Here is a 24,065-nt window from a genome sequence, read left to right as displayed (position 1 = left end):
ATTCTTCAGTCTTTACACTAGTAAAATATTTTCATCAAGCCAATAAGATCAATGGTGTTAAAGGTTAAGTGATTCATCCCCTGTCCCTCCTCCTTATCTCCCTGCCACATATATTCCTATATTGTGTTGTTCCACACTGGTGTTTTATAGTTTTTCTCTCTCTCTCTCTCTCTCTTTTTTTTTTTTTTTTTTGACAGGCAGAGTGGACAGTGAGAGAGAGAGAGAGAAAGGTCTTCCTTTGCCGTTGGTTCACCCTCCAATGGCCGCCGCGGCCGGCGCACCACGCTGATCCGATGGCAGGAGCCAGGAGCCAGGTGCTTTTCCTGGTCTCCCATGGGGTGCAGGGCCCAAGCACTTGGGTCATCCTCCACTGCACTCCCTGGCCACAGCAGAGGGCTGGCCTGGAAGAGGGGCAACCGGGACAGAATCCGGAGCCCCGACCGGGACTAGAACCCGGTGTGCCAGCGCCACTAGGCGGAGGATTAGCCTAGTGAGCTGTGGCGCCGGCCAGTTTTTCTCTTTTTCATACATTTTTTTCTTGCACTTTTCCATTCCCAAGTATCATTTTCCTTCTCTTTTCAACCTCTTGGTCATCTCCATGCAGTTAAGACTCAAGTACCCAATTTTCAACTCTTGTTGTCATCATAATGCTCTCTTCCAATTAGTAGTCTTGCAGATTTGATGAATCATAGTGTATTACCTTCCTGGCCTGTGAACTCATTTGAGCTTGTAGCAGTTAGGCAAAATATAGAGACCTCTACCATTTTTAGTCCCTTTGTTTTTTCTAATGTCCTAAAGATCACCGTTCCTTTGATTCTTGGCTTTTCTTTTGATCAGTTGGTACCTGTTTGATGTAGTTTCTTACTGTGTCATTTGAAATTGCTACAGTTTCTGCATTAGTTTATTAGATGTATAACATTTACCAGTTTTCTATTATAAAGCTAACTTTGTATTTTGGTGGATATACCCAACTCAAGTATCATGTATGATACAGTTTTAAAAAAAATGGTCATGGATGTTCTGGTGTTATGGTGTAGCGGGTTAAGCTACCACATGTGATGCTAACTAGCATCGCATATACTGAGTGTGAGTTTGAGTCCCTGCTGCTTCATTTCCTGTAAAGCTCCCTGCTAATGCATCTGAGAGAGCAGCAGAAGATGAGCCAAGTGCTCTGGCCCCTGCTATTCAGATGAGAGACCTGGATGGAGTTCCAGGCTTTTGGTTTCAGCCTGGCTTGGTCTTGGCCATTGTGGCCATCTGGGGAGTGAACCAGTGATGAGAGATCTCTCTCCCCCCATAATCCTGCCTTTTAAATAAATAGATGATAGATAGATAGATAAATGAAAGTAATTTTTTAAAAATGGTCATGGATATAATTAAGCTTTCTCATTTTCATTTTGAGGTAGTTTTGGTAAGGCATATATTTTTAGGAGTTTGTTCATGTGTCCTGTTATTTGTTGAGAAAATTTTGTTTATATTCTTTGCTTTCTTTTTAATCTCTTCTGAATTGATTCTTCCATTCTTTATATTTATATTTAATTATTATTTCATTTATTTGAAGGGCATAAAAGAGAGAGAAACAGAGTCAGAATCTCCCTTCCACTGATTCATTCCCCCAAATACCTGTAACACTTGGGTCTGGCCAGGCTGAAGTTGGAAGCCAGAAACTTAGTGCAGGTCTCAACCATTCAAGCCATCATCTGCTGTCTCCCAGTGTATGCATTATCAGGAATTGGAGTCAGGAGCTGGAGCCAGATATTGAACCCAGGCAGTCTGATTTACGATGCAGGTGCCTTAACCTATGTCATAACTGCATGGCTAAACACCTGTCCCTAATAATACATATTTATATTTTCTTCTTTTAAATTTTTAATGTATTTTCATCCAATTGAAAGAATCTCTCTCTCATATACACACACATACACACACACACACACAGAGAGAGAGAGAGAGAGAGAGAGAGAGAGAGAGAGATCTTCCATATGCTGGTTCATTCCCTAACTATCTACAGCAGTCAGAACTGGGCCAGCCCAAAACCAGGAACACAGAACTCCATCTGGGTCTCCCACATGGGTGGCAGGGACCCAAGTAATTGAGCCAACATCTGCTGCCTTTTCAGGATGCATTAGTAGGAAACTGGATCAGAAGCAGAGTAGCTGGGACTTGAACCAGCATACCAATATGGGATGTGAGTATTGCAAATGGTGGCCCAACCTGCTTTACCACGATACCTATCCCTGTACTTTTTTTTTTAAAGATTATTATCAAGAGAAGTTTGCATTTTTGTTATGTTTTCAAGAAACTATTCCTTTTTTCAGTCTTTCTATAGCATTTTACTTTTGTTTTATCTCTTGCAAGTGGAATACATGATGTTTTTGTTTTTTGGACTTTTTTGTCTATTTATGTTTATTTTAATTAATGATATGTCTGAGCTTGTTTCCTTTTTTTTTTTTTTTTTTTTTTTTTTTGTTAAAAGATATATTTGAAAGGCAGAGTGACAAAGATGGAGGGAGGGAATGGCAGAGAGAGAGTGATCTTCCAGCCTCTGGTTCACTCCCCAAATGGCCACAATGGCCAAGGCTAGGCCAGACCAAAGTTGGGATCCAGGAGCTTTATCCATGTCTTCCACATGGGTGGCAGGGGCCCTAGCACTTGGACTATCTTCTGCTGCTTTCCCAGGCACATTAACAGTGAACTGGATCTGAAGTAGAGCACCCAAGACTTGAACTGACACCCCATATGCCAACTTATCCCTTTGCACCACAATGCCATCCTTAAACTTGTTTCTGCCATAGAATTTCTTGTAATTCATATCCTGTGTTTCCATACCTTATTGCCCTTTTTCTTTGTTACCATTTAAAAATATCAGTAGAGCTTTTTTGTTTTCTTATTTTCATTTTCTCATTCTTCTGATGTGTCAGGTTTTTAACCCACTATTGGACAGCAAAAGGACTTTTCATCTCTCACTACCTCCTTCACAATTACATGCTGTCCCAATATTTTAAGTTCTTTACTTAAAAAACAATTCTGCACATAAAATATTTCTGATGCTGTTATTTATTTATTTATTTTAAAGATTTATTTATTTATTTGAAAAGCAGAGTTACAACAAGATAAATTTATGTTTTATTTTTACTTTTCCACATACTTTTTAAGTACCCTCATAGATACATTGAACACAAGTGTTGCATACAAAAGACTAACATATGGAAAAAAATATATATGGGTGGGTGTTGTGTTGCAGTGAGTTGAATTGCCTAGGGATACTCATATCCCACCTGAGAGTGCTGATTTGCATCCTGGCTATTCTGCTTCAATCCAGTTTCCTGCTAATGCACCTGGGGAGGCAGCACGTGATGGCTAAAGTATTTGGGTTCTTGCCACCCACAAATGAGACCTGAATAGAGTTTTTGGCTCCTGGCTTCAGCCTCGTCCACCTCTGGCTATTGGGGGCATTTGGGGAGTGAACCAGCAGATGGAATATCTAAGTAGGGGCCAGTGCTGTGGTGTATCAGGTAAAGCCGCCGCCTGCAGTGCTAGCATCCCATATGGATGCCCGTTTGAGACCTGGCTGGTCCACTTCTGATCCAGCTCCCTGCTATGGCCTGGGATAGCAGTACAGGATGGCTCAACCCTTGGGCCCCTGCACCCGTATGGGAGACCCAAAGGAATTTGTTCCTGACTCCTGGCTTCAGATCAGCCCAGCTGTGGCTGTCACAGCCATCTGGGGAGTGAACCAAGGGAGTGAACCAATGAATGGAAGATTGATCTCTCTCTGCCTCTGCCTGTGCCTCTCTGTATCTGTGCCTTTAAAACAAATACATACATCTTTCCAAAAAAAAAAATCTAAGTAAATAAATCCCTTTAAAACAAGTATATGCTGTATGTTTTGTGTAAATAAAAGCAGCAAAATTGATTCTATGAAGTTAGAAGACAAGATGATGATTTCCTGGGGAGTGGAGGTAATGACCACAGCATGGGTCATGAGGAGGCATCTGGGTTGATGATGGCATTTGTTTTCTTTGATCTGGCTGTTGTTTACATTAGTGTGTTCAGTTTATGAAAATGTTAATTATATGTTTATGTGCATTTTTCTATATTTATATTGTATTTCAATAAGTAGCCTAAAAATTCTTGTCTTCTTTAACCTAGTGAGAAACTGAAGTATAAGATGATGTTTAACAAAATGTATGAGAAGCCATTAGTTTGTAGTAGGCTCTTCATTGGGCCTCAGCAGAGCAGGCCAGATCTGAAAAGATCACTCCACCTAAGTGCTGGTAAGCAAACTAAAGCCTGAAATGGTCCAATTTCCCAGAAAGAACCAAGTATAGGAGATTCACAAAAGCTAATCAGAGAGGGTCCAGTTAACCTGAACTGGCATATTAAGAAAATTCCATGTTTTAACCATGGAAGTTAAAGTAACTTTGAGGGGCTGGTATTGTGGCATAGTGGGTTAAGCCACTGCCTGCAATGCTGGCATCCCATATGCTCACCAGTTCCAAGTCCCTGGTGCTCTACTTCCAATCCAGTTCTCTGCTAAAGGCCTGAGGAAAGCAGCAGATGACCCAAGTATTTAGGCTCCTGCACCCACATGGAAGACTTGGATAAAGCTCTTGGCTCCTGGCTTCTAACTGTCCCAGCCCCAGTTGTTTTTGCCATTTAGGAAGTGAATAAGGCTATATAAAATATTTCTCTCTCTCTCTCTCTCTCTCTCTCTCTCTCTCTCACACACACACACACACAACTCTGCCTTTCCAATAAATAAGTAGGTAAATAAATAAATAAATTTTTAGAAAGTAACTATTAAATGACCAGTCTGCTTTCAGTTCTTTCTTTCTGCTTTCCTCAGTCCTTTTCTGCCTAAGCGACCAGTGCATTCAGCAGAATACTTGTTTTGTTTTAGACAAGGGTACTTCAAGAAGTTCATGGAAAATGCAGTTGAAAGTTGTTTATTTTGGTGGGAAAATTTGAAGTCCATGTATAATTTTTTCATAATATGTATTTTTGAAGAAACCTTTTATCTAATGAGTACAAATTTTGTAAGTACAACTTTAGTAATATAGTGATTCTTCTCATTGTACCCACCCCCCCACCTCCTCCTCCCTCTCACATTCCCAGTTCCATTCATCTTTAAGATTGGTTTTCAATTAGCATAATACACAAAAGACCAACTCTATACTAGGATTTCAGTGATTTATGCATACACACACACAAAATATAAAAACTGGGAACAAGTTTTTCGGTTCATTCTCATAGTATAGCTCACTGAGGACAGAGGTCCTACATGAAGAGTAAGTGCATGGTGACTCCTGCTGTTAATTTAACAATTAACACTTATGTATGACATCAGTGATCAGTCAAGACTCTTGACTGATCAAGACATGAGCTACCAAGGCTATGGGAGCCTTTTGAATCCACAGTCTCTGTCAGTATTTAGGCTGGGCCATAAGCAAAGTGGTATTTCTCTCCTCCCTTTAGAGAAAAGTGCCACCTTCTTTGATGGCCCCCCCTTTTTTATTAAAGATTTGTTTATTTATTTGAAAATCTGAGTTAAACAGAGAGAAAGGAGAGGTAGAGGGAGAGAGAGAGAGAGAGAGAGGGAGAGAGATGTCTTCCATCTGCTGGTTCACTCCCCAATTGGCCGCAATGGCTGGAGCTGTGCTGATACGAAGTCAGGAACTAGGAGCTTCTTCCAGGTCTCCCACGCGGGTGCAGGGGCCCAAGGACTTTGGCCATCCTCCACTGCTTTCCCAGGCCACAGCAGAGCTATATTGGAAGTGGGGCAGCCAGGACTCAAACCAGTGGATGGCCCCTTCTTTCTACTGGGGTCTCACAGAGATCCTTTGTTGAAGGAGGTACCTTTCTCTGAAGGGAGGAGAGAACTTCCACTTTGATTATGACCTTGTCTAAATAAGATAAGAGTCGGTGAACTCAAAAGGCTTCCATAGCCTTGGAAACTCATGACTGGAGCATAGGGAGATTACTGACGCCATAAACAGGAGTGTCAATTTGTAAAGTCAACAACAGGAGTCACTGTGCACTTACTCCTCATGTAGGATCTCTGTCCTTAATGTGCGGTACATTGTGATTTAATGCTATAACGAGTACTCAAACAGTATATTTCACTTTGTGTTTCTATGTGGGTGCAAACTGTTGAAATCTTTTCTTAATGTATACTAAACTGATCTTCTGTATATAAAGAGAATTGAAAATGAATCTTGATGTGAGTGGAAGGGGAGAGGGAGCGGGAAAGGGGAAGGTTGTGGGTAGGAGGGAAGTTATTGGCGGGGGGTTGGGGAGCCACTGTAATCCATCCATAAGCTGTATTTTGGAAATTTATATTCATTAAATAAAAGTTAAAAAAAAAAAGAGATCCTTTGTAGGATTTTTTTTTTTTTTTTTGGCCATGGTATCTTGGCTTTCCATGCCTGACATGCTCTCATGGGCTTTTCAGCAAGACCAGAATGCCTTAAGGGCTGATTCTGAGGTCAGAGTGTTATTTAGAGTGATTGTCATTCTATGAGTCTGCTGTGTGAACTGCTTCCCATGTTGGAACATTCTCTCCTTTTCCATTCTATCTATTGTTAGTACCAGACACTTGCTCTTATTTATTTGGTCCCTTTTGTTTTTTTTTAAAATTTTTTATTATTATTAGTATTATTATTTTTGACAGGCAGAGTGGACAGTGAGAGAGAGAGACAGAGAGAAAGGTCTTCCTTTGCCGTTGGTTCACCCTCCAATGGCCGCCGTGGCCGGCGCGCTGCGGCTGGCGCACTGCGGCTGGTGCACTGCGCTGATCTGATGGCAGGAGCCAGGTACTTATCCTGGTCCCCCATGGGGTGCAGGGCCCAAGTACTCGGGCCATCCTCCACTGCACTCCCTGGCCACAGCAGAGAGCTGGCCTGGAAGAGGGGCAACCGGGACAGAATCCGGCGCCCCGACTGGGACTAGAACCCGGTGTGCCGGCGCCGCAAGGCGGAGGATTAGCCTAGTGAGCCATGGCGCTGGCCTATTTGGTCCCTTTAACACTTAATCCTATCTATATGATCAATTTAACACTTAATATATCACTTAAACACTTAAGATAGCATTATTAGCGTGTAGCTTAATGGTATTTGGAGTCCCATGGCAAGCTTTTAGCTGTATCCTTAGAGGTAAGTCCAAAGGAATGTATACAGAACCATACAGTTTTATAGTTACAGTATTCCTCTATCTTCTTATTCCTCTATCACTCTTATTTTTTACTGGGTTATATTTTTACTAACTTTATACACCTGTGATTAATTCTTTGTTAGGTAAAGAGTTCAACCAATGGCTTAAGCAGGAAAAGAAAACAAATTAAAAAAATAAAATAAAACTGTTCTTCAACTGTCAAGACAAGGGCTGTTCAAGTTATTGATTTTCAAAGTGTCCATTTTACTTTGCACAGGTCAGGGAGAATATATGGTATTTGTCTCTTTGGGATTGGCTTATTTCACTAAGTATAATGTTTTCTAGATTCATCCATTTTGTTGCAAATGACCAGATTTCATTTTTTTTTACTTCTGTGTAATATTCCATGTGGTACATATCCCATAATTTCTTATCCAGTCTAAAGTTGATGAGCATTTAGATTGATTCCATGTCTTAGTCATTGTGAATTGAGCTGCAATAAACATGGGGGTGCAGATAACTCTTTTATTTGATGATTTCATTTCCCTTGGGTAAATTCCCAGAGTGGGATGGCTTGGTCATATGGTAGGACTATATTCAGATTTCTGAGGTATCTCCAAACTGTTTACCATAGTGGTTTTACCAGTTTACATTCCCACAACAGTGGATTAGGGTACCTTTTTCTCCACATCCTCGCCAGCATTTATTGTTTGTTGATATCTGTATGAAAGCCATTCTAACTGGGGTGAGACGAAGCCTCATTGTAGTTTTGATTTGCATTTCCTTGATGGCTAGTGATCCTGAACATTTTTTCATGTGTCTGTTGGCCATTTGGATTTCCTTTTTTTTTTTTTTTTTTTTTTTTTTTTTTTTTTTGGCAGGCAGAGTGGACAGTGAGAGAGAGAGACAGAGAGAAAGGTCGTCCTTTTGCCGTTGGTTCACCCTCCAATGGCCGCCGCGGCTGGTGCGCTGTGGCCGGCGCACCGCGCTGATCCGATGGCAGGAGCCAGGAGCCAGGTGCTTTTCCTGGTCTCCCATGGGGTGCAGGGCCCAAGCACCTGGGCCATCCTCCACTACACTCCCTGGCCACAGCAGAGGGCTGGCCTGGAAGAGGGGCAACCGGGACAGAATCCGGCGCCCCGACCGGGACTAGAACTGGTGTGCCGGCGCCACTAGGTGGAGGATTAGCCTAGTGAGCCGCGGCGCCGGCCTGGATTTCCTCTTTTAAAAATGTCTGTTGAAGTCCTTTGCCATTTCTTAACTGGGTTCTTTGTTTTGGTGTTGTGGAGCTTCTTGTGGAGCTTTTTTTTCTTGTGGAGTTTCTTTTGCAGTTCAGAAGCTTCTCAATTTGATGTAATCCCATTTGTGAATTTTGGCTTTGATTTCTTGTGCCTCTGGTTTTTTTTCCCAAGAAGTCTTTGCCTATGCCATTATCTTGCAGGGTTTCCCCAGTGCTCTCTATTAATTTGATGATACCAGGTCGTAGATTTAAGTCTTTAATCCATTTTGAATAGATTTTTGTGTAAGGTGTAAAGTAGGAGTCCTGCTTCATACTTCTGCATGTGGAAATCCAGTTTTTCCAGACCATTTGTTGAATAGGCTGTCCTTGCTCCAGGAATTGGTTTTAGTTCCTTGATCAGATATAAGTTGGTTGTAGATGTTTGGATTGATTGCTGGGGTTTCGATTTTGTTACATTGGTCTTCCCATCTGTTTTTGTACCATACCAGGCTGTTTTGATAATAACTGCCTGTAGTATATCTTGAAATCTGGTATTGTGAAGCCTCTGGCTTGGTTTTTGTGATATAAGATTGTTTTAGGTATTCAAGGTCTCCTGTGTTTCCAAATTAATTTCAGCATCATTTTTTCTAGATCTGAGAAAATGACTTTGGTATTTTGATTGGTATCACGTTGAATCTGAAATATTTCTTGGAAGAATGAACATTTTGATGAGATTGGTTTTTATATTGATGAACATGGAAGTTTTTTCCATTTTTTTTGTATCTTTTTTTTTTTTTTTTTTTTTTTTTTTTTTTTGACAGGCAGAGTGGATAGTGAGAGAGAGAGACAGAGAGAAAGGTCTTCCTTTTTGCCGTTGGTTCACCCTCCAATGGCAACCACGGCTGGCTCACTGCGGCCGGCGCGCTGCGCTGATCCGAAGGCAGGAGCCAGGTACTTATCCTGGTCTCCCATGGGGTGCAGGGCCCAAGCACTTGGGCCATCCTCCACTGCCTTCCTGGGCCACAGCAGAGAGCTGGCCTGGAAGAGGAGCAACCGGGACAGAATCCGGAGCCCCGACTGGGACTAGTACCTGGTGTGCCGGCACCGCTAGGTGGAGGATTAGCCTATTGAGCCGTGGCGCCGGCCTTCTGTTTCTTTCTTTAATATTTTGTAATTCTCATTGTAGAGATCTTTGACTTCCATGATTAAATCTATTCCAAAATATTTGATTTTTTTTGTAGCTATTGTAATAGGATTGATCTTAGAAGATCTTTCTCAGCTGCAGCATTGTCTGTGTATACAAAGGTTATTGTTTTTTGTGTATTGATTTTATATCCTGCTGCTTTACCAAACTCTTCTATGAGTTCCAATAGTCTCCCCTACATATAGAATCATGTCATCTGCAAATAGGGCTAGCTTGAATTTCTCTTTCCCAATTTGAATCCCTTTGATTTCTTTTTCTTGCCTAATGTCTCTGGCTGAAACTTCCAGTACTGTATTGAATAGCAGTGGTGAGTCTGGACATCCCTCTCTGGTACCAGATCTTAGTGGGAATGCTTCCGACTTTTTCCCTTTCACTATGATAGTAGCCGCGGGTTTGTCATAAATTGCCTTGACTGTGTTGAGGAATGTTCCTTCTATACCCAATCTGCTTAGAGTTTTCATCATGAAAGGCATGCGGTTGTATTTTATCAAATACTTTCTCTGCATCTATTGAGATAATCAAATGGTTTTTGTTCAGCAGTTTGTTAATGTGGTGTGTCATATTGAATGATTTGTGAATGTTGAACCATCCCTTCATACCAGGGGTAAATCCCACTTGGTCTGGGTGGATGATCTTTCTGATGTGTTATTGGATTCTATTGGCTAGAATTTTGTTAAGGATTTTTGCGTCTGTGTAAATCGGGGAAATTGGTCTGTAATTCTCTTTCTCTGTTGCATCTTTTTCAGGTTTAAGAATTAAGGTGATGCTGGCTTCATAGAAAGAATTTGGGAGGATTCCCTCTCTTTCAATTGTTTTGAATTTTTTGAGAGGAATTGGAATTAGTTTTTCTTTAAATGTCTAGTAGAATTCAGCAATGAATTTATCTGTCTTGGTCTTTTCTTTGTTGGGAAGGCCTTTACTACTGATTCAATTTCTGTCATGGTTATGGGTCTGTTTAGGTTTTCTGTGTCTTCATGGCTCATTAGGTAGGTCTTATGTGTCCAGGAATCTATCCATTTATAGCAGATTTCCCAGGTTTTTTTGGCATACAACTCTTTGTTGTAATTTCTGATGACTTTTTATTACATTTCCTTTTTGATTTCTTAATTTTACTGATTTGGATCTTCTCTTCTTTTCTTGGTTAGTTGGGCCAATGGTGTGTCAATTTTGTTTATTTTTTCAAAAAAGCAGCCCTTGGGCCGGTGCTGTGGCTCAATTGGCTAATCCTCCTCCTACGGCACCGACACCTCGGGTTCTAGTCCCAGTCGGGGTGCTGGATTCAGTCCCGGTTGCTCCTCCTCCAGTCCAGCTCTCTGCTGTGGCCCGGCAGTGCAGTGGAGGATGGCCCAAGTGCTTGGGCCCTGCACCCACATGGGATACCAGGAGGAAGCACCTGTATTTTTTTCTTTTTTTTTTAGAATTTTCTTTTTTTCTTTTTTTTTAACTTTTATTTAATGAGTATAAATTTCCAAAGTACAGCTTATTTATTACAATGGCTTCTGCCCCTCATAACTTCCCTCCCACCCACAATCCCCCCCTTTCCCTCTCCCTCCCCCCTTCCATTCACATCAAGATTAATTTTCAATTCTCTTTATATACAGAAGATCAGTTTAGCATATATTAAGTATTTTATTTAGGGTTTTCCTGCGTGAAAATTCAAAAGCAGTTTGTCAAGCTGCCCCTCCCACTATTTTTCACTGCTCTGTGGATTCACCGTTTCTGACTAACGTGGTCTGCTGGGCAGGTACCAGCTGCCTCACGCCCTGCCTCTACTGTGTCTCCACTGCTTCCCTTTCTTGTTTGCTCTTTGGCTTCCTGGGCTTCCCATGGTGGATTTCCCACAGCTCTGTCTCCAGCATGTATCTTCTCTCCTTTTTAACTATCTATTTTGCATGACTTGGATCATCCTGTTGCTATCCATAATATGCATCTCATGAACTTTTAAAAGACCCCTTATATGCATGGATTTCAATTTTTTTAAAGATTTATTTATTTACTTGAAAGTCAAAGTTATACACACACACACACACACACACACACACACACGGTGGGGGGGTGGTGTCCTCCATCCGCTGGTTCACTGCCCAATTGGCCACATGGGCTGGAAGTGGGCCCACCTGAAGCCAGGAGACAGGAGCCTCCTCCAGTTCTCCCATGTGGGTGTAGGGACCCAAGGACTTGGGCCGTCTTCCACTGCTTTCCCAGGCCACAGCAGAGAGCTGGATCAGAAGTGGAGCAGCCGGGACTCGAATTGGTGCCCATATGGGATGCTGACACTGCAGGCAGCTGCGCCACAGTGCCGGCCCCAGATTGCAGTTTTTTATAGCACCGAAATAATAAGAGAAAAATTTTGTTTTTCACAGTTTTTGAGGTACCCTTATAGTAAAATTTGTTGTAATTTTGTCTTCTGTCAATGGTGTTACCAGCAGTAGATTCTGAGTAGGCCCTAAATGTTGTTTTGCTCTCCTGCTCTCATCCCAAGTAGTGTTATTTATGTTAGTCACACAGTGTGGGTTAATTATGAGTTACATAAAGAGATGTAGTCATTTTAGTGGTAGAGTAGGCCTTTTATTCTCTTGTTTACTTGAAAAGTTGAGGCGCGCACACACACAGGTCTCCTATCTGCTGATTCACTCTTCAAATGCTTCCAACAGCTGGGCATGTGCCAGGCTGAAGCTAGATCCAGGAACTCAATCTAGGTCCCTAATATGGATGGCAATGACCCAACTATTTGATTTTTCACTGTTGCTTCCCTGGGTGTTCATCAGCTGGAAGCTAGAATCAGGAGCAGAGCTGGGACCCCCAGGCACTCCGATATGTCCCAAAAGATTATCTTAACTGCTGCTCCAAATCCCACCCCAAACCTTGATTTTAAATTTTAGTGGAAAAATTATCTCCAACACCCAGTCTTCTATCTACTTTGAGTAGGAGATTTTATTATGTTTTCTAGGGTTTGTTAAGAGTGCTGCTAGTGCAGCAGAAGAGTAATTAAAAATACATGTGCATATATTAATGATAATTCATAGAGTTTGAGGGAGGATTGTAGAAGGAGTTTCCTGAGGCAGAGACAGCCTTGACCCACAGTCATCTTTGTGTTGGTGATTATTGACATAAAGGACAAACAGCCTTGTGACTCTTGGCTTGCATATTTACTTGTGGGGGTAGTGGTTACTGCTTTGGACACTGGCCTTTATCTTTTTGGACATATTTTATTGGTTTAGTAATGGTGAGTAATGAGTAATGCATAGAGGCAATGATTCCCTGAGTGTCTATGTGAATGACACCATTTCATTTTTTATGTTATACCTTTAGAATTTTACTTTGTCACGCTTTTACAAGAAAAAGGACTTAGTATGTACAGCTTTCTTTGCATCTTCAAAACATAGTTTAAGATATTTTGTTTAATATTATCAGATATTACTTTAAGCTGCTTGGTAAATACCTTTTTTTTTTTTTTTTTTATTTGACAGATAGAGTTATAGACAGAGAGAGAGAGACAGAGAGAAAGGTCTTCCTTCCGTTGGTTCATGCCCCAAATGGCCACTGTGGCCGGCGCTGCGCCAATCCAAAGCCAGGAGCCAGGTGCTTCTTCCTAGTTTCCCATGCAGGTGCAGGGCCCAAGCACTTGGGCCATCCTCCACTGCCCTCCTGGGCCACATCAGAGAGCTGGACTGGAAGAGGAACAACCGGTACAAGAACCCGGTGCCCATATGGGTTGCCAGCGCCGCAGGAGGATTAACCAAGTGAGCCAAGGCGCCAGCCCCAAGAAATACCACTTTTTTAAAAGAAGGTATTTTATTTTATTTTATTTATTTGAAAGGCAGAGTGACAGAGAGGGAGAGAAAAAGAAAGAGATCTTTAGTTTGCTGATTCAGTCCCCAAATGACTGCAAGGGCTGATGCTGGACCAGGCCAAAGCCAGGAGCGTGAAACTCTATCTGAGTCTCTCATGTGGGTGGCAGAGGTCTAAGTACTTGGTCATCATCTGCTGCTTTCCCAGGCACATTAGCAAAAACAGGATAGTAAGTAGAGCAGCCAGAATTCAAATTTGCCACTCCAGTATGGGATGTTGACAATACATGTGGCAGCTTAACCCACTTACTGCTATGCTGGGTTCCCAGGAAATACGATGTTTGCAGGAAGTATCAGAGTGTGTCAATTTGAGAAATCCAAAATGGTAATAATAAAATTTAGGGGCAGGTGCTGTGGCGCAGTGGATAAAGCTGCCGCCTGTAGTTTCGGCATCCCAGATGGGCGCCAGTTCAAATCCTGGCTGCTCCACACCTGATCCAGCTCTCTGCTATGGCCTGGGAGAGCAGTAGAAGATGGCCCAAGTCCTTGGGCCCCTGCACCTGTGTGGGAGACCTGGAAGAAGCTCCTGGCTCCTGGCTTCAGAACAGCACAGCGCTGGCCATTGTGGCCAACTGGGGATTGAACCAGTGGATGGAAGACCTCTCTCCCTGCCTCTCCTTCTCTCTCTCTGTGTATCTCTTTCAAGTAAATAAATAAATTAAAAAAATAAAATATTGTTATTATAAATCTTTTTATTTTTAGAAAAGGCAAAGAGAGAGTGAGAAAGAGAGCTCCCATCTGCCAGTTCACTCCCCACATATCTACAGCAGTTGAGAATGGGCCACACTTGAAACTGGGATCCAGGAATTCAGCCCAAATCTCCCATATGGTGACATCACCTGCTGCCTCCAAGGGTGTGGATTAGCAGGAATGTGGAATTGGGTTTGCAACCAAGTCTCAAATGCAAGCACTCTGATACGGGATGAAAATATTCCAAGTGTCTATGCCAAATGTCCCCCTTATAATAGAATTTTAGAGACTGTTAAAACAATGTTTCCTGGCGTGTTAGGGGTGGAGTTAAGTTTTAGTGAACAGCACTTCATTCTTTAGTTTTGTGCTTCACTGTTCTTAGGTCAGATTTTTTTTTAAAGATTTTTTATTATTTATTTCGAAGAGTTACACAGGGAGGCAAGAAGAGGCAGAGAGAGAAGAGAAGAGAAGAGGAGAGGGAGAGGGGAAGGGGAAGGGGAGGAGAGGAGGAGAGGAGAGGTCTTCCATCCACTGGTTTACTTTCCAATTGGCCACAATGGCCGGAGCTGCACCAATCTGAAGCCAGGAGCCAGGAGCTTCCTCTAGGTCTCCCATGTGGGTGCAGAGGCCCAAGCACTTGGAGTGGGTAGCAGCCAGCAGCCAGAAGACTGTCAATAAATAAAACTAACAGAAAACAGACAGTTCAGAAAAGTAAAGTAGCTATGGTTGAAAAAATAAAGAAATAAAGAAATAAAGAAATGTTTGAGGATATATAGTGGTAGGCTAGGGAAACTTCCCAGAATAAGTGTTTAAACTGAGAATTACAAAGTTTAAGTTTATGAAGTTTAAACAAGAATGTATAAAAAGAGATAAGAAAAGTAATCTATGCAGAGACAGTAGTAGATGTAAAGACCTGAAGATGAGAGAGACAAAAAGATAAGACTGGAGAGTTGTACAAATGATACTGAAGAGGGAAGTCTCAACAGTCAGGAAACAGGGAGGTTTTAGCCTTGGCTATAGAGGAGTTTTAAGAAGAGAACTGATCTATTAAAAATATTTTTGAGTTCAAAATGTTATATTAAGCCTATTTGATGTCAGTCAGAAAGTAGGTATTAATTACCTAATTTTACATTGCTCGAATATTAAGAATTAAAGGGACAAAACTAAATGGGAGGGAGATCAGTTGGTAATGTGTTGTAGATGATAGTGGCTTACACTAGAGTACACTTACCAGTAGAGATAAGAAGAACTGAAAGGTTAAAGGTAGATATTTCGGAGAAAGAATTCATGGGACTTGATAAACAATGGATATAGAGAGTGTGAGGAATCAAGAATCACTCTGGGTTTGGTGGTACCATCACGAAAATGGAAGACTGAAGGAGCAAGATTGAATAGGAGTTGAATTTTAGACATACTGAGTACAAAATAGTTGTCTATATTAAAATAAGAATATAGAGCTCAGGAAAAAGATCTGAGATGGAGGTATGAATTTGAAAATGACCAGTGAAAAATGTAGGAAGGATAATGTCGAGGCAGAATTTTAAGGACAATCAACATTTAAGTGTCTAAACTTATGAAAGATGAGCCTGCAAAGGTATTTAAGTAGTGTTTGCCAAGATAAGAAGAAAAATAGGGGAATGTAGCTTCATGGAAAGAGCAGTCCTTCAGGACAGAAGAATGAGAGATGCTGTTTAACAGTTGAAGAGAAAAAAGAATGATGGAGGGGTCAGCACATTGGGTAAAGCTGTCACCTGCAGTGCTGGCATCTCATGTGGGTGCTGGTTTGAGTCCTAGCTGCTCCACTTCCAATCCAGCTCTCTGCTATGGCCTGGGAAAGCAGTAGAAGATGGCCCAAGTCCTTGGGCCCCTGCACCCACGAGAGAGACCTGGAAGAAGCTCCTAGCTCAATGCTTCAGATGGGCCTAGCTCTGGCCATTTGGGGAGTGAACCAGTGGATGGAGGATCTCTCTCGCCCTCTCTCTACCTACCTACCTACCTACCTATCTCTCTGCCTCTGCTTCTCTGTAATTCTACCTTTCGAATAAATAAATAAATCTTTAAAAAAGAAGAATGATAGAATAAAAATGCAGTGGAAGTTCTTTGCCTGGAGACTACTGGTAATTTGGCAAGAATGGTTTAAATGGGATGGTAAGGTCTGGAGACATTTACACTGGGTTGAATAATGAGTAGGAAATGAGCGATTGGAGACAGAGGTATAATCAGCTCATTGAAGTGTGACTGAGAAGAGCACAGAATTGATAAGACAGTGTTTGAAGAGAAATATATGGTAATTAAGGGAATGCTTTTTTTTTTTTTTTTCTCAAGAAGGAAAGCAGCTTTATTAGGAAGGCTGACAGGATTGTCTTAGGAATTTGAGGATTTCTGACATCCTGCAATACTTCAGTCCATTTACACGCACCTCTTCTTTCTTCAGACCTGGAAAAAGATAAAACCACTTCAGCAGTGCTAGTTATTCCTTTTCTTGTGTGCAGAAACCCTTTATGCTTTTCTTTTCTTAAAATGAGATAAAATTTATTATATCCAGAATGCTAATCAAGTTATATGGACTTGGATATGTTCAGAATTAATTTTTTTTTAAATTAATGTATTTGAAAGGCAGAGGCAGAGAGAGAGAGGTCTTTGATCCACTGGTTCACTCCCCAAATGGCCAGAGCTGAGCCCATCCGAAGCCAGAAATTAGGAGCTTCTTCCAGTCTCTCTTGTGGTTGCAGCTGACCAAGGACTTGGGCCATCTTCTACTGCTTTCCTAGGCCATAGCAGAAAGCTGAATTGGAAGTGGAGCAGCCAGGCCTTGAACTGGCACCTATATGGTTTGCCGGCACTGTGGGCAGCTGCTTTACCTGCTATACTACAGTGCTGGCCCCCCAAAAATAATTTTTTTCTTTTTCTTTCTTTTTTTTTTCTTTTTTTTTTTTTTTTTTTTTTTGGTCAGGCAGCGTTAGACAATAAGAGAGAGAGAGAGACAGAGAGAAAGGTCTTCTTTTCCGTTGGTTCAACCCCCCAAGTGGCGCTGCGCCGATCCAAAGCCAGGAGCCAGGTGCTTCCTTCTGGTCTCCCATGTGGGTGCAGGTCCCAAGGATCTGGGCCATCCTCCACTGCACTCCCGGGCCACAGCAGACAGCTGGACTGGAAGAGGAGCAACCAGGACAGAATCCAGTACCCTGACCGGAACTAGAACCTGTAGTGCTGGTGCCACAGGCAGAGGATTAGCCTAGTGAGTCGTGATGCTGGCCAAAAATAATTTCTTTAAAAAATTTATTTTATTTATTTGAAGGGCAGAGTGATGGAGAATTATAGAGAGAAAGAGAGAGAGAGATTAAGATTGAGATTTTCCAATCACTGGTTCACTCTCCAAATGGCTGCACAGCCGGTACTGTGCCAGGCCGAAACCAAGAACCAGGAACTCCATCCCCATCTCCAGTGTGGATATAGGAGCCCAATTACTTGGACCATTTTCTGCTGCTTTCCCAGGCACATTAGTAGGGAGCTGGTTCACAAGCAGAATAGCTAGGACTTGAACTGGCACTGTAATATGGGATGCTGGCATTGTCGGCAGCTTAACCAGTTATGCCACAACACTGGCCCCAAGTTAATTAACATTTTTAATTTTAAAAATCATAATTAACTAGAGTTTCATCTCATTTCACAGTAATACTTTCCCTGAAATTTCAAATGAGAAACAAACAAGGATGTTTACTACTTCTATTTAATATTTTATAAGCAAACTCAGAAGAAGAAATAAGCTTTTCCTGTTGATAAATAGCATGATTATTTATGTAGAAAAATCCTATGGAATGTACAAAGCAGTTATTATAATTACTGTAATAGTGAATTTATGAAAGTTATGGGGCACATGGTCAAATATAAAAATAGTGCATTGGCCGGCACCGCGGCTCACTAGGCTAATCCTCTGCCTAGCGGCGCTGGCACACCAGGTTCTAGTCCTGGTTGGGGTGCCGGATTCTGTCCCAGTTGCCCCTCTTCCAGGCCAGCTCTCTGCTGTGGCCAGGGAGTGCAGTGGAGGATGGCCCAGGTGCTTGGGCCCTGCACCCCATGGGAGACCAGGAAAAGCCCCTGGCTCCTGGCTCCTGCCATCGGATCAGTGTGGTGCGCCGGCCGCAGCGCACCGGCCACAGCGGCCATTGGAGGGTGAACCAACGGCAAGGGAAGACCTTTCTCTCTGTCTCTCTCTCTCTCACTGTCCACTCTGCCTGTCAAAAAAAAAAAAAAAAAAAAAAAAGAGTGCATTTCTATCAAGGAGGCAATTAGAAATGATATAAGATTTTTATTTACAAGAGTTTCAAAAATACATAATTATGAGTAAGTTTGTCAAAAAAGCATAAGCCCTTTTTGTTAAAAAGTAGAAAACATTGCTCAGAATAACTAGGAAGATCTGAATAAGGGGAGAAATACAGTCTTCATGTGATAGAAGACTCAGTATTTTGAGATATCACTTTTCAAATTGATCCATAATCTCAGCAGACATTTTGTTAAAATTAGTAATCTGAATATAAATTTATATGGAAATACAGAGAGTCAGGAATATCCAAAGTAGTCTTAGAGAAGAAGAGATGACTATACGGCCTGACTTCAATGTTTATGAACTTATAGAATGAAGATAGTGTGGTCCTGGAATAGAGTGGGAAAATAGAGTAATAGAATGTAGTAGAGAGCCCAAAAATATCCTTTTCTTTTCTGATTTGATATTCTGGAAAGGTGCCAAAGCAACCTGTTAAGTAAAGGGTAGGTAGTGTTTTCAATCAATGGTGCTAAAATAAGCAGATAATCCATATGTGGAAATAAAAAGACCTTAACTTCACCTCACTTACTACCTGAAAATTAATTGAGAATGGATTATGAACCTACGTAAACAACTAAAGTCATGGAGTTTCTAGAAATAAAATATCAAAAAATATTTTGTGATCTTAGAGTGGACAAAGTTTTTCTTAGACAAGGTACTCCACCCTCAAAAAGACAAATAGACCTTCATCAAAATTAAAAACTTTTGCTCATCAAAAGATAGCACTGACAACTTCAGTAGACAGCCATAGACTGAGAGAAAAATATTCTCAAAACGTACCTAATAACTTGTATCTAGAATATATGAAGGACTCTTACAACTCAATAATAAAAAGATAAAAGCCCAATTTAATAGAGGACTAATTTTTTATGCTTTTATAAAGGAATATATACTAATGATTAATAAGTACATGAAAACATGCTCAACATCATCAGTCATTAGGAAAGAGAAACTTAAAGTCACAATGAGCTACAACTAAAATGACTAAGATGTAAAAATCTGGTAATTATATATTTCAATGGATGTAGAACAGTTGAATTTTCTTATATTATTAATGTGAATATGACATGTATTGTCAGGAATGTGAAACACTTATAACTTGTATAATTTTTATGAAGTATTAACATGGCATTATCACTTTAGGATAGGTCTGCTTATTTCATATAAAACTAAGCATTTATCTGACCTGTTTAAGGTAACTCTCCTAGAGATTTACCAAAGCAAGAGGATGCATAGCTTATTAAAAGACTTGTACAGCAATGTTAATAGCCCCAAAGTGGGAGTAACTGAGATGTCCACCACTAGGAGAAAGGATAAATAGACTATGTATGATAGAATATGGTATATTCATATTGCTACTGCTATATTTTGCAACGTGGATGAATCTGAGAACCCTATACCAATGGGAAAAGTCTATATAAAAAGATTCTGGAGCAAGCAAAAGTGGTCTGTGGTTAACAATAATAACAAAAATGAGAATAGTATTTGCTTGGAGAGGAGGATGGTGTTTTGAGAATTTGCCAAGAAAGGACACGATGGAACTCTCTGGATTGATGGACATAGTCTATATTCTGATAGAGAATTGAGGTACCTGAGTGCTGTTACCAAACTTGCCACTGGGCATACTTTTGTTCCATTCAATGTTTGTAGATTTCAAAAACAAAAAGCAAAAAACTGAGATTTGGTTAATGGTATATTCACATATATATGCTAATGCATTTGAAAAATAGATGCATAGATGGCTAAATACATCATAGAGCAAATACAGTAAAATGTTAACAGTTGGAAAATCTGGATTATGGGTATGTGAGTATTCACTGGATAAGATACATCTTTAATCTTTTCCATGTTTTCTTTTTTTTTTTTTTTTTTTTTTGACAGGCAGAGTGGACAGTGAGAGAGAGAGACAGAGAGAAAGGTCTTCCTTTTGCCGTTGGTTCACCCTCCAATGGCCGCTGCGGCCGGCGCACTGCGCTGATCCGATGGCAGGAGCCAGGTGCTTCTCCTGGTCTCCCATGGGGTGCAGGGCCCAAGCACTTGGGCCATTCTCCACTGCACTCCCGGGCCATAGCAGAGAGCTGGCCTGGAAGAGGGGCAACCAGGACAGAATCCGGCGCCCCGACCAGGACTAGAACCTGGTGTGCCGGTGCCGCTAGGCGGAAGATTAGCCTGTTGAGCCGCAGCACCGGCCCTCCATGTTTTCTATATTTGAATTTTTTCATGATGTATTTGGAGGAAAATGGAGTTGCTGTTGAAATGAAATGCAATACTTATTAATTATAGTTTTTAAAAATATAGTATACTTGTAGAAACAAAATGTAAGCTTCTTAGAAATGAATCTAATCTATGGCCGTACAACCCTGAAAGCTTTGGATCTCATCTGATCTTAGAGACTAGCTAGATTTGGGCCTGGATAGTACTTGGGTGGGAGAAATAAGTCTCAAGAAAGATCTGTGTAATCTTTATGTAGAAAAGTAAAAAAGTTTATTAAAACATATTGAAGAGGACGTTAATAATGGAGAAGTTTATCTTTTCTTGTTAGGAGTTCTCTGTATTGTAAATACGTGAATTTCCCCCAGATCAGCTCTATATTGAGACTGATGTGAATGCAACTTTGTGTCTACAAGATAATTCTAAAATTTGTGCAGAAGAGCAAAGCCCTGAGAATAGCTCCTGTAATTTTGAAGAATAATAAGGTGGGTGGACTTGCCTTTTCAATATCAATATTTATTGCCAAGCTATACAAATTAAATAGTGTGCTATCAGGATAATGGAACAGCATATAAAGCAAAAAAAAAGAGGCCTCTGCACATATGTGGAAACGATACGTGAGGGGACTGATTTTGCTTATCATTGGATAAGTGACATTGGGATAATTGATCATCCATATAGAGAAAAATATAATGGGATTTCTATCTGTCTCCATACATAAAAATAATATCCAGATATATTAACAGACTTGTTAATAAAGTCTATAAAACTTTAGAATAAAGTATATCTTCATATCTGTATTAGGGGATGGATTTCTAAATTTGACTGTATAAAACTTAAAAAACTTTTATGACCTCATTAAAAAGAAAGGAAAAAACTGAGAACATATTTTTGGTGATATAACCTACAAATACTTACTATTAGGAGTTTGGAACATCCAAACCCAGTGGCCGTAGAAGGCCCATAAAATCATTTGGTTGGCCCTGCTAAGGCAGGACTCAAAATACAGTAAATCTGTAGCAGGCTAATTTTTAAGTTGATAATTTTGTATGGCCCACGAATACTATTATAAACATTCAAATGACCCTTTGCAAAAAAGGTTCCCCACCTCTGACACTTCAGACCATCGTGTAAACATTTGTAACTCAATAAGCAAAAAAAAATCTAATATAAAAATTAGCTATGGATATCTAAATAGGCGGGTACAGCTGATGAAACCTAATGGTTAATAAACACATGAAACATTGCTTAATTTCACTAGTAAATATGGGAGATACTATTTAAAGCTGTATGTTAGCCATTAGCAAAAATTAAACAGTCTTAACAATTAGCAAGTATTAGAGAGTATGTGTAATGCTTTGTTCAACAAATATTCTTTCAGCTCGTGCCAGTCAATGTTCTGAGTTTTTGGGATGTATTAGTAAGGAAAATGGGCTACAATCCTTCATGGAGTCCAAATTCTAAAGGGGAAGACAAAAAACAAACAAGAACATAGTAAGTAAATTATAGTGTAGTATGTTGGAAGTGATGTGTTAAGAGAAATAAAGTAGAGCAGAATAAGAGGGTACTGATGGAAAATAAGTTGCAGAATCATTTGAGGCTACTTCAGCTAGTTCATGGAAAGTGAAATAAAAAGGTTAAATTTATTTGGTGGAAAATACTTTTAAATCTATGTATAATTTTCTCATAATACACATATTCCACAAACTTTTTGAGGAACCCTTTTGTAGGGCTACCAAGATTGGCTTCATTTTGAGAACTCACATGAAAACTGAACCAAGACTTTGAAGGTTTTTAGGGAATTAGTCAAGGAGATCTCTGTAGGCAGCATTTTTTTTTTTTTTTTTTTAAGATTTGTTTATTTACTTGAATGGCACAGAGAGAGAAAGAGAAAGAAAAATCTTCCATCTTCTGGGGGAAAGAGATCTCTTCCATCTGCTGGCTCACTCCCTACATGGCCTTAATAGCCAGGGCTGGGCCAGATGAAAGCCTAGAACTCCATTCAGGTCTCCCACATGTATGGCAGAGGTTCAAGTACTTGGGTCATCTTCTGCTGCTTTCCCAGGCTTATTAGTGAAGAGCTAGATCAGAATTAGAAGAGCCAGCACTCAGACCCTCCAACATCTAATGCTGGCATTGCAATTAGGAGCTTAACCCGCCATGTCACAAAGCTGGCTTCTGGAGAGGAGCAGCATTCTAAGCAGAAAAACAGATTATCATAAAGTCTTTTTAAAAAAGGATTTATTTTTATCTTTTTGAAAGACAGTTACAGAGGGAGGTAGAGACAGAGAGAGGTCTTCCATTTGCTGGTTCACTCCCCAAATGGCCGCAATGACCAGAGTTGAGCCGATCTGAAGCCAGGAGCCAGGAACTTCCTCTGGGTCTCCCATGTGGGTATGGGGGCCCAGGGACTTAGACCGTCCTCCACTTGCTTTCCAAGGTATATTTAGCAGGGAGCTGGATCAAAAATGGAGCAGCCAGGAATCAAACCAGTGCCCATATGTGATGCCAGTGCTGCAGGCCAGGGCTTTAATCTGCTGCGCCACAGAGCTGGCTCCTCATAAAGTCTTAACATAAGAGGATATTTGATGTGTTTAAGGAACAATAATGAGTTCAGTGTTACTTGATTAATGTACAAGAAGTTGAAGTCAGAGAGACAATGGAGAGGGGTAGTGGGCTACCTTTCTAGGTCTTTTTTTTAACTTTTATTTATTAAATATAAATTTCCAAAGTACAGTTTATGGATTACAATGCCCCCCCAATTTCCCTCCCACCCACAACCCTCCCATCTCCCACTCCCTCTCCCATTCCATTCACATCAAGATTCATTTTCAATTATCTTTATATACAGAAGATCAGTTTAGTATATATTAAGTAAAGATTTCATCAGTTTGCACCCACACAGAAACACGAAGTGTAAAATACTGTTTCAGTACTAGTTATAGCATTATTTTACGTTGGACAACACATTAAGGACAGATTCCACATGAGAAGTAAGTACGCAGTGACTCCTGTTGTTGACTTAACAATTTGACAGTCTTGTTTATGGCATCAGTAATCTCCCTAGGTTCTAGTCATGAGTTGCACAGGCTATGGAAGCCTTTTGAGTTCGCCGACTTCGATCTTATTCCGACAGGGTCATAGACAAAGTGGAAGTTCTCTCCTCCCTTCAGAGAAAGGTACCTCCTTCTTTGATGGCCCCGTTCTTTCCACTGGGATCTCAGTTGCAGAGATCTTTCATTTCCTTTCTAGGTCTTCATGTCAGTTTTGGCTTTAACCCTTTTAAAAAAAAACTTTAATTGATTATTTTAAAATTGATATAATTATTCATATTTTTGGGTACAGTGTGGTGTTTCAGTACATTTATGCATGTACAATGATGAACTCAGGATATTTAGGTTGTTATCACATTTATCA

At 40.7% G+C, this 24,065-nt stretch overlaps 1 protein-coding gene across 8 annotated transcripts in view; it reads left to right on the top strand.

The window, feature by feature from the left end:
• MAST2 (microtubule associated serine/threonine kinase 2) overlaps nt 1-24,065 on the top strand; it is a 241,448-nt gene that overhangs the window by 93,351 nt on the left and 124,032 nt on the right. For 2 of the 8 annotated variants that reach the window (XM_070078565.1, XM_051857816.2), the window contains exon 2: nt 20,980-21,133. The exons of the other annotated variants lie outside the window; for them this stretch is intronic. In XM_070078565.1, the coding sequence (XP_069934666.1) occupies nt 21,044-21,133 (90 nt within the window). In that variant the 5' untranslated portion in view covers nt 20,980-21,043. The remainder of the gene's footprint in view (nt 1-20,979; nt 21,134-24,065) is intronic. 8 annotated transcript variants of the gene reach the window in all.

This window comes from Oryctolagus cuniculus, chromosome 7, assembly GCF_964237555.1.
Source record: "Oryctolagus cuniculus chromosome 7, mOryCun1.1, whole genome shotgun sequence".
NCBI classification, from domain to species: domain Eukaryota; kingdom Metazoa; phylum Chordata; class Mammalia; order Lagomorpha; family Leporidae; genus Oryctolagus; species Oryctolagus cuniculus.
The sequence above is the reverse complement of the archived record's forward strand: the minus strand, read 5'-3'. Positions and strand labels throughout refer to the sequence as shown.